This window comes from Durio zibethinus, chromosome 3 (assembly GCF_047325235.1).
Source record: "Durio zibethinus cultivar Kanyao isolate XHJ-2024 chromosome 3, ASM4732523v1, whole genome shotgun sequence".
NCBI classification, from domain to species: Eukaryota; Viridiplantae; Streptophyta; class Magnoliopsida; order Malvales; family Malvaceae; genus Durio; species Durio zibethinus.
The window spans coordinates 2,525,095-2,536,505 of NC_143164.1; the positions used below are offsets into that span (position 1 = coordinate 2,525,095).

Genomic DNA, 11,411 nt, shown 5'->3' on the forward strand with positions numbered 1-11,411 from the left:
TGTTGGATTTGGTCCGCCCCATAGAGGGTGGGCTGAAATGGGCTTGGAGAAGAGTATAGATATGGATTGGGACTTTGGGTTCAGTTAAGTTTTTGCGGAAAGAAAGAGAGGAGTTGGCTGGGTGCTGCCTTGGGGGCGAGGTGCATCTGCAGCGTGCTTAAGGCTAATTAAGAAAAAAAAAAAAAGGCAGCAGACCACCGGGGGTTTTGCGCTCTTTGGAGTTTGGATTTTTTTTTTCTTTTGGGTTCATTTTTATTACAGTGATTATGACTCCTAATTAAGAAAAAAAAAAGGAAAAAAAACCAGCCAGCGGTGTTAAAAAAGGAAACAGAGTTGGATTTGGAGGCTTAGTTGGCAGGCAGAAGCAGAAAAAATCCGAATCCTATTCCCGGGCCGGCCAGAGTGTAACTGCCTCGCCCTGCCATGAATGACACTTTCTATGTTAGTCGGATAAGAATTAAGAAGAGGCTGCTCCCTATTAATTGTTTTGCATTGTCTCTTTCTTACACAAAGCCCTAACGATAATCCTCTCCTCCGCTTCTTCACTGCAGGTAGGTTTCTTCTTCTCTTTTCCCACAACCAATACTTTTACTTTATTTTATTTACTGTAAATTAAGATGCACTGATTTTGCTCTCTTCTTTTCTTTTAACGCATTTTCAGATGTCTTCTTTGGTTACATATTTTCCATTTTTATGTCTTCTTTTCTTTCATATATACACTTAAAATGTCCTCTCTGCCTATTTGCCTTTGGACAACAACACAGCAAAATGGCTCATTATTTTCTTGTCTTTTGATTTAGTACTTGGTTTATACTTTATATAAATATATATATATATATATATAATTCTGACCAACCAACTTGGATTTAGGGTTTGATTTCTCACCATTTTATATGAACATCTTTTAGTAGCTATCCTCCAGAAGAAAATCTGCAGTATTTGACAACTGAGCTTTTCGCACATTACCAACCATTGCTGTTGACAATCTTGTTAATTGAAAAATGCATTAATACAACCTTTTTCTTAGACTGCAGAATCTGTATAAGCAAGATGGAAGATACCGAAATGTTGGAACAGCAATTACCAGAGGCTTCCCAAGTTAACCTTGTTGATACTGGCGTCCAACAGCAACAGTCCTCACACCTCACTGAGGATCATCATACCACTGAAACTAGGCATTCACCTGATTCTGGGACAGCTGATGATAACACTCTAACCTTGCCCACAGATGTTAATATGAGTGATAATCCAGCTTTGCCCGATAAACCTGATAACAAATCTTCCAATGATCCTAATACAAATTCTTGCGATGCTTCTCCTGGCCAATTGCTAGAGAAGAAAAACAATGCAGAATCTGTTCCCCTTCCTTGTGCAGAATCTTTTACACCTAAATCTGGTCCTGAACATGTGGAGAAATCAAAGAGTTGGTTGCTAGATCCTGAGGTACATAAAAAATGCCTAATAAATTGTGGCTTAAACATGAAAGTGTCAATTGTTCTGTTTACCCATTTTTTAACTCAATGTTTTGTTGTTTTGGATATAGATGGGTGAGGCCGATGAAGCTGGAACACAGGAGGAGCGAGCAGCATTCATGAAGGAGCTGGAAAGTTTCTATAAGGACAGGTCTTTGGAATTCAAGCCCCCTAAGTTTTATGGAGAACCACTAAATTGCCTTAAGTAGGTTTCTACTGATCATTGATTTTATTGGTTATGAGGCTGCTTTACTTCATAGTCTAATTTGTGCTTTTTGTGTGTGTGTGTGTGCGCGCATTGGGTGTAGGTTGTGGAGAGCTGTTATTAAACTGGGTGGCTATGAAGTGGTATGCATGCATATCCTGGAATCCTTCATTGATGTTTTAAACTTTTTTTCTAACCCTTAAATCACCTTTTGCTATTCCTAGATGCTAAGTTTTCTAACAGGCATTAACAAGTCAGAGGTGACATGCGATCTGAATTATTAATATATATAATAATGCATGTATTTTTCTGTTTTGGAGGTTCAAGGTTCTTGTCTAAAAACATTATCCTAGTTAATTGCTTTTGTATATAATAGGTCTCAAAGTAAAAGATTGCAAATATTAACATGCAAAGTGGTTTGGATCTGTTTCTTGTTTAGGAAGGTGAACAAGATTAGATTCTAGCAGGGCCTTGTTTTAGTAATTAAAGACATACTGATTGCTAGGGCACTGCCAATAACAAAACTGTGTGTTCTAATCCTCATGATTTAATATGTTATGTTTCTTTTTGTTGCACTCTCTCTCTCTCTCACTCTCTATCTCTCTCTTCCCGAAGACAAAGAAGAATACATATTGAAGTCACCAAAGTTGGAAATTTGGATGAACATGACAATGACATGTGCATTATACTATATCTAGAGTTGCCATTATGCCATAAAATAATTGCTTCTATTTTGGGCACAAAATTGATGAGTTCTCTTTTTTGGCCTATATGTACAAACGTTCTTTAGGATCCAATTTCAATGCTATCCAAGCAAGATTCCATATAACACTTGGAAGAAACGTGCGCTTTCGTGTATATTTAGGGTTCATGTTTTGGGCATCTTTTAATAACTATTACTGAATTAAGGAGGAAATAAGAATTGAAGTATAGATATAGTTAAATTAGGTGATACCATTGAAAAATATAATCCTACTCTTTAACCTATGACATTTTTTTAATGTTTACACAATATGTCAGTAATCATGGTTTGAAAGGTATGACATGAATCCAACAATAGGACCAGGGAATATGAAGCGACTCCTTCTCTCTCTTTCTCTCTCTCTTTTAATTTACTTGGTGAAGCCAAGTTTGACAATTTGATTTTTTGTCTTAGTTTAGTTGATAATAAGAGAAGACAGACGGAAAAGGAAATAGTTACTGAGAAAAAATCACATATAAGTTTTTTATTGCCATATCCTCATTTTTCAAAAATTACCATTTTGCCGTATCCATATTTGTCATACCCATATTGTGATATATGAGCTTTGTGTTAAAAATGACGTATGATACGGGTGTTTTCAATTGACTTTCTCTAAACCCCTCTTTAATGGGGCATAATCACACCCACTTTTTAGTGCTAAAGTATTGGGTTGTGTTCCAGTGTGTCTTATTTTTTAATGTACCAAGTTGAATGTTTTAAAACATATTAGAGCAAGGGAACTCCTTTAATTAGGATCCTTCATAAAGTGATTTTGTGATTCATGGGCAAGCATTTAATGATACACTTACTTAATTGACTTCTAGAGAGGTATTAAATCTTCATGTATAAAGAGGCCCATGAATATACTACCGGCCATGCACATTTGAAGGGTGGATAAATTTGGGTTGTGCATTTGGGATATCATAAGCTTCAGGTTATTCCATTTGGAGTTGGATCACGGAGTGGATGATTTGCTACCATTTTTAGAAACCTTTTCAGGCTATTTATCAACTAAAACAGGTCATATCCAGTCTTGATCTTTAACCTTGTGTCTTAAATGGGTTGGCACATAAGTATGATTCTTTAAGATGTCCGTAACTGAAGGTTGATTCATGAGATATTGTATATGGTAATAGGAATAAGTTTTCTTTTCCATTTTATGAACACAGGACATCTAGAGGTAAGTGGAAATATTAAGTAAACTGTAATTTTATTTTATGCTAATACTATGTCAATAGTTCTCTGAAGTAGATGATAATTTGCTTTTGGTTCATTGTGCTTCAGTTTGACAGGGACTGGTCAAAGTTGAATGGAAATCATCACAGACCATACAAAAATAGTATGGTTGATGATTCTGGAGAACATGTTGCACGGTCAACATGCTTGCTTTTTAATGAGACTATCCGGGTTTGTTTGTAACTTGGATATGTCTTTGTGTCATTGTCATAGCTCCTCTTGTTGGCTGGATGGAATAGCTCAATCTTGGCTTTCAAAGCTTTAAATGTAGAAACTCCCATAGCTATTGCTGTTGGGCGAACTCTAGTATGGCAGCTCTTATAGTGAAAGACAAGAAGGAAGAATGAGAGAGAGATGATGGCTAAGGTTTGGGGGTGGGATGGCTGATAAGAGAAGGAAGAGCAGGAGAAAGAAGAGGGAATTGACAAGTTGGATTTCTAGATACATTTTCATCCCAACACTAGTGGTTGAGTTTGAGCAACATAGTACATGAGATAGGAAGTGCACATGTAGCAAAAATAGGAAAGATTACCTCCATTACTCTATACATTCTCATATGATTTGCAAAGTCATCAGTGATGCATTTGGGACCTTGCATTTGAAAAAAAGAAAGATATAGATTTTGTATGATACTACTCATAAAAGATACCAAGTTTTATAATTTCACTCAAATTTGTAAATTTGTCAGATATTTTGCGTAATGTATATTAACTACCAAGATGGAAAAGTAATTTCACTCAAATGTAGATAAAATGAACTTCCTTAGTCAAGAGTCAAATGTCTATCTTTCCTTTGGATGTCCCAAAGGCCCAAAACCATGTCCTTTCTTTCTTGTAACACCCAAACTTTTTCTTCTTATTTTTATATTAATTTTTCAAATTTTCTAAAAACTTTTAAAAGGCCATTGAACAATCTCATTAAAAAGTTTTAATCTTATGATATAAGAAGCATTAAAGTTATAACTTTTTTCTTGATCTACATGCCAAGTCAAACCTCGATACTTAATTAGAGATTTAGGGAACGATATATATATGTATATATATATATATATATATATGTATATAATATGCACTTATCCTCAGTCCTCACAGGTGACAAACCAAATCGACATTTAGCCTCCCAAATCCTTGTTTCCGCACATAGGATAAGAGTTCATGTCCTCTAGGATTACTTATTGGTAAAAAATTATGCATTTGTTGATTTTTTACAATTTAAGCCTGGTTATTATATGTTTTGCTCTAAATTCTGAGCTGTGGCCTATTAGGTATGAATTTGTGAATATTTAAAGGTTGGCAGAAGATAAAGTTGGGTTTTTGTGTTTTTTATTGGATTTACAATGTTGAGTTGGGAGTTTTCTTATGTTTTGAAATGGAAATTACCTGCTTTTAAGTAATGCACAATTATGGAAGTTGAAGCATTTACACCATCGATATGATAAATTATTTTTACGCTATGGATGCCAATAGGTGACTGCTTCGAAGTTATGGCGGCAAGTGGGAGAGTCATTCCACCCCCCAAAGTAAGTAGAAATGTGGACAGTTATTTTTTTTTCCATGTTTTTTTGGTGCAAAGTTATGTCTCAATCTTAATGGCTTTGGCTTGCACTTGACCTCAACACAAATTACTTTAGGGCATGCTTTTCATGAAAGCCTATTATTCTCTTGATTGACCTTGGTGTCTCTTTCTTTCTTTCTCTCAGGACCTGCACAACTGTCTCTTGGACATTCCGCATTTTTTATGAGAAGGTGTGCTTGTTTAGCTGGGACAATTAACTAGCTTCCACATAGTGTTGACTATTGGTCAAAATGCACGTAACCATCCCCTTGCTATGTGAATTACTGTTTCTTGACGGGATTGTGACCTTCTGGTCATACTGGACAAAACTTATCATTCCCCCAATACACACCTTAATTGACACATTTAATTAAATTTAAAATGTTTTAAGTTAAAAAAACTTGCAATACTATGCCCTTTCTTTTGGCAACATAGTTGGGTGTTATTTTCAGGCAAGACCTTTATAAAAATTACATGTGTACCATGTGCTTTTAGAATAACATGGATATGACAGTCTCTTCTTATATCTATATTGTACAGAGAAGTTGTTCTGCCTGCCCCCGCCCGGAACCTATCTTCACCCATTAAAATGGAACTAGTGTAATTTTTTCTCAATATAATCAGTGTTATAATGAAACAAGTATTTCCCAGTCAGGCTTATCCAAACCAAACTAAATAAATAAACATGAGGCAAAATGATACAGTGCCAGCATTTCTCCTTATAATCTGTTTGTCTGCTTTATAGTGTAAAAAGTCTTTCCTGTCATGCTTATTACTCACCAGCAAATAAATAAAAAAGGAAAGTTCATTGATTCACTCTTTTTTTGGTAATAATACCTGCATAATTTCAGGCTGTGTTTCCTATTTCCTGATCCTTTTATGGTTGTGCAGGCACTTTTAGAATATGAAAAGTATAAGAGGGAGAGTGGTGAGATTCAACTTCCTGCTTCTTCTCTCCCTCTTCCAAGTGGTGAAAAGGAGGTAGATTTTGTTTCTTCATATTTACAACTGTGTGGATATCTTTTGTGAATTTTCATCTTCCATTCAAATTGCTGATGTGCAACAATGCTGAATTTCATACAATGAAACTAATGATCATTTGAATAATTATACTAATCTTGTATTTCCTGTCTCTGTTTGTGGTAAAGCATTCTGTTTCCAATGTTTTCTGAGTTTCTTTGTGCAGTCAAGTGGCTACCTAGCCTCAGCGTCAGGTAGGGCACGCAGGGATGCTGCAGCTCGTGCCATGCAGGGTTGGCATGCTCAACGTTCTGTTGGATATGGTGAGATCACAGAGCCTATTGTTAAGGTCTGTTGAATCTAAACCCAGTTATCATCTGTAATTTTCTGTAGTTTCTTTGTGCTATTCCTGTTTTTGGAGCATTCTTTTATGCGAAATTCGAAGTGATATAACAATTGTTTTTATTTAAAAAGAACTCCTCTGTACAGGATAAGAGCTTGAGTTCTACATCAAAGCGTGAAAAACATCTCAAAAACATTGGTATGCAGCTATGTGGTTCTCACTATCATTTGCTGCCATTAATTCTCATATTGTTTTTGGTTTCTGTCCCAGGTCTGCAGAAACAGAAGACACCAATAAGCATTGAGCTTGCTGCTAAATCTGCACATGAACCAAATAAGCAGTTAATATTTGCTGATCACTTAGCTGTACATTAAGTTTTTTGGGTTTTTTTTTTATCCATCTTTATTTACATTCTACATAATCTGAACTTTATACCAAAGATGAAAATAAGTGTTTGTTGAATTAAGTTATGAATGTTTCTCCCATCGGAAAAAGTAATATATGTTTTATTGCATGATTGAATCAGTTCAAAGAACATATTCTTGATATATTCTTGTTGTACTCTTTGCCGGTAGGAATACCTTACATGAAAGTTTGAGTCAGTGCAAAGCTTATCAAGAGAAGCGAGCAACTAATTTAAATGGCCAAAGTAACTTAAATATACGAATCTTCATCTTCCTAAGCCATAGAAGGTTCAAGGACCCTATCTGAATGGCACATTTAATTCTTTACGGGTGTTTCATATACTTTAGGAAGGCAATAGTCAACATTAGCCCTATCCCATCTTCATTTTGGGAGGATAATAATCCTTGATGCCTCAAGCAAAAGAGGGAAAGAGGAGGGATGTTGGGCCAAGGAAAAAGTGAAGAAATCTTAAACATTCTCAAATGAACCTGATTGTCATTTTCTACTATTTTCTAACCAATGCAATTTTTCATGTTGTAGACTGGCCACGGAAGTTGTTGATGTTGGATCCCCTGCTGATTGGGTGAAGATCAATGTGCGTGAATCTGTAAGTATCCCTTGTTTCTGCTTCTCTCTCCTACTAGACACTGCCCCCAATCCCTACCCAGTTCACACAATGAGAGAAAAAGCTATGATAAATATTGTTTTGAATATGACCAGTTTCTGAGTAACTTGTGTTAGGATTTCATTTCTGAGTAGTTTCACTGTCCTTAAAATGCACAGAAGGATTGCTTTGAGGTATATGCTCTGGTCCCTGGGCTCCTGCGTGAGGAGGTATGCTGTTGTCCTGAAATCCCTTTTAAATGGCCTGATACTGATTAATAAACAATTGATATGATCCTTAACAGTTGGCACTGCAACCTATAATATTTCTTCTAAGTATTTGCAGTTGATCATGTAGATAAGTATATTAAAAATGCATGTCTCTTGTTTTTGTAATCATTTACTGGTTTCGTTATCAGTAAAAGGAGGTCTACAAACTTGCCACTTTAGTTACAAAGATTTGTAAGACTTGGTTGAATGATATCTCAAGATATTTTGGATTTCCATTTTCTTCCTAAGCTATGGAGAGGATTGAGATTTAAATAATTTTCTTCCTGCCTTCTAATACATGGAAAGTTTTTGGTCCTTTGAATTCTGTGACTGAATCTTCATAAGCTTGTGAATAGAAAATATGCTTAACGTTTCTCAATACATTTTGCTTTAATCTCTATGAAATGTGACCCTATTCCCCTGGATTTAAAACTTGCCTTGCTTTTTGGTGGATGTAGGTTCGAGTTCAGTCAGATCCTGCTGGACGTTTGGTTATAACAGGTCAACCGGAGCAAGTTGACAATCCTTGGGGTATCACGCCCTTCAAGAAGGTATTTCTTTTTATTCCTAATAATCCGAGGAAATAAAAGAGCTCACATATTCTCTAGAACCAGGTCCAGAACCACAAGTATATGGTTGAGAACATAGTGCGAGCATATAGAAAATAGGAGGCATCCTATCTCTCTGCTGGGCACTGGTGTTCTTAATTTGCTTTAGTTTCTTTCAAGCAATAATTAGTTTATTGACCTTCATATTCTAGATGAAAAAGTTGGGATTTACTACTTGATGGCCACCTCTGTGTGGGTCATGAAAACTGGAAGTACGATCAGAACAATAGGGAACAGAGCAAAAGATTTATTGATCTCATTTGGTGTGGTTTACAGGTTGTGACCTTACCTGCAAGAATTGATCCTCTTCAAACATCTGCTGTTGTTAGCTTGCATGGTCGACTCTTTGTACGTGTCCCCTTTGAGCAAGGATCGGTTTGACGCTTGTGTTATTAAGATTAGTTCGCTCAAATCAATTTTAGTTGAGGCACTAAAATCACATGGGAGGGATGTAATTAGAAGTAAACATGGTATTGTGGAATTGGTTGCATTTTTCCTTCCTGGCTCATTGTTGGTCCTATTGAACAAGTTCAAAAGCACCGTGTGAAGGAAAGTTAATTTTTATGTTCATTTTAAAAATCTGATCAAATCGTCGAGGTGAGTATGGAGATTTGGTAAATTCAAGATTTGAGCCTTGCAAATAATTTTGTGGACTCTGTCTTGATTTTATTATTATTATTATTATTATTATAGATAGAATAGAAGTCATATATAAAATCGACTGAGTGGCACTATGTTTGGTTGTTGGGTTTTCTTCTTTATGTATGTGTGTATGTATGTATGCATGTATGCTAATACACTATATATCATCAGTTTAGCGGTAACGGTAGCTTACTGTTGGTAGGTAGCTAATGATTAGTGTAGTTGGATTAAAAAAGAAATGAAGAATGCATTGATAAATGGAATTGAAGAACATAGAGGGCGGCTAAAGTACAGAATCCAGGCCGGTCTTTTACTGTTCTTCCTTAATCCTTAAGAGGAGTTGTTGAAGGCCAAAAATTGAGTGGGTTGATATATTTAAGCTGATCAACTTTGCGGCGTTTAATCGTTGATGATTGATGAATCTGATGTAATTGGCTACACCGTGTATTGCAGTAACAAATGAAAATCTGTGATTGATGAGATGCTGAAGCTGCACTGTCCCCTTGTCATCACCATCGTCATCATCATCATCATCCAGATGCGACCTCTCAAACACTGCATTGGCAAATGATGCAGACATCAAAACAACTCGACCTGACGCCACGAGCAGCCCCCAACCACATAATTTATCAGCGTTACAATTGCTCATGATCCCAATGCTAGTCTACTAAATTTCACAATCTCTATCTATTTTGGTTTTGGATCCCTAATTTATCACAAAGGAATACATTAATTAATTTTCAGTACATTATTATCGTTATTATATGTACACTTAATATTACGTATCCATTTATATATATATATATGATTTATTAAATACGTAAAATTTTAATTCTTTATATATGAAGAGATTGAATTCACGTGAATAAAAATTAAAAATTATTTATTAATTAATTTTTAATCATGATAATAATAAGTACAATAATAATATATATTACCAAATTAAGTTGTATCCTCATCTTTAATTTAGATATATAATATAAAATATTTCTCACACGTTAGTGATAACTAATAAGCTTAATTTCAACATCCATCATGAAATTAAGTTTCTTTATTATCATCATTCATATTGTCTAAGAGCTTGGAGTACTCTGCAGAGTCATGGAAATTAAGGTGGTTAATTAGTCTATAGTTGTTGAACAGTGAACGATTCTACATCTAACAGTGGATTAAAATTTTTTAAGGTTTATTGAAGTATTTTTCTCAGATAACCGTGACGAAGCTCATGCGCACTCAAAGCAGACGATATCTTAGTGTGTGAGGGAAAAAAAATCTCACATCTAATAACCAATGATTTTTTTCCCCCAAAGAACATGCCAATAATTAAAAGTTAGCTGATTTTAATTATCATGGAATAATAAAAAAATTGAACTGTATCTTTGTAAGTAAAGCTCACCCTTTCATATATATATATATATATATATATATATATATATATATATTTCAATTCGGCAACCATCTTACGCGAAGGAACTAATATATATGAAAGAAAATAAAACCTGAATTCTTAATTTTTCTTGTTTTTCCTGAATTCTCAGCCCGTCCCCTTCCCATTATGAAACCATGGCATGCGAACTAACAAACTCTCAAGTAACCCCACAATAAGCTGCTACATATACTCTCCCTGTATATGCTTTAAGCGGAAAGGTTGCGGGTGTAATGGACGCTGCTAAACCTTAAACAACACGCTCTTCATTGAAGCCCAAAGCTAGTCTATTGCCACCCTCGCTGCAATTAATGTCTACTTCACCGTGCCAAAAAGTCTAAAATCCAATTGTAAACTGTTGGTTCATAGTGTTAATCCAATTTACTTCTCCCAGTGTTTTTTTTTTTTTTTTCATTTATTGGATAGTTTGAACTTCTCCTAGACGTCTCTCTCGTAGAACATGGTTTTATTCCTTCCTTGGTACATAAGAGAGACTCCATGGGATGGATGGATAGAGGATTTGCACCTTGGACTTTTTTCCTCTTGGACCCAGACTTTGATTCTTGATAACATGTTTTTATTCGGAAGAACAAATAGGCCGCCCCTCCATCCATTTTGTTCACACTGGTGATTTTTTATATGATTAAAAAGTTGAAGTTGGACTAAGAGAGAGTGACTTTGCACGGTTTTGATACAAGGGCGAATGGCCATCATGATCCTATTCACCGAGCATGTAGAACTAATGGAACCAGCAGGTAGAGGTACAGGAAATGTAGTCGATGCATGTTTGAAGACAGAGGTTAGGAAGCTCGTGGTTGTGTCATCCATTGGGCCTATTGCGCTGAACCCTGACTGGCCAAAGGGTCAAGTCATCAACGAGAGGAGTGCTTGTCTGACTTGGAATTTTGCAAAGCAGTTAACTTACTAATTGATTAGATTTACTAC

The 11,411-nt window shown here is 35.6% G+C and overlaps 1 protein-coding gene across 4 annotated transcripts; it reads left to right on the forward strand.

The window, feature by feature from the left end:
* The first annotated feature begins 91 nt into the window (after nucleotides 1-91).
* LOC111316933 (AT-rich interactive domain-containing protein 5-like) lies at nucleotides 92-9,132 on the forward strand. 4 transcript variants are annotated; one of them, XM_089757991.1, is made up of 14 exons: nucleotides 92-551; nucleotides 1,028-1,443; nucleotides 1,544-1,677; nucleotides 1,781-1,820; nucleotides 5,122-5,174; nucleotides 5,355-5,400; nucleotides 6,101-6,190; nucleotides 6,396-6,518; nucleotides 6,644-6,710; nucleotides 6,783-6,852; nucleotides 7,458-7,524; nucleotides 7,701-7,751; nucleotides 8,249-8,341; nucleotides 8,675-9,132. In XM_089757991.1, the coding sequence occupies exons 2-14, from the start codon at nucleotides 1,051-1,053 to the stop codon at nucleotides 8,777-8,779; spliced, it is 1,332 nt and encodes a 443-aa protein (XP_089614117.1). In that variant the 5' UTR covers nucleotides 92-551; nucleotides 1,028-1,050; the 3' UTR covers nucleotides 8,780-9,132. The 4 variants fall into 4 exon arrangements, with proteins under 4 accessions (XP_089614117.1, XP_022775303.2, XP_089614118.1 ...); XM_022919568.2 differs by having other exon boundaries at nucleotides 6,659-6,710; XM_089757992.1 differs by having other exon boundaries at nucleotides 165-551; nucleotides 1,035-1,443.
* The last annotated feature ends 2,279 nt before the right edge of the window (nucleotides 9,133-11,411 follow it).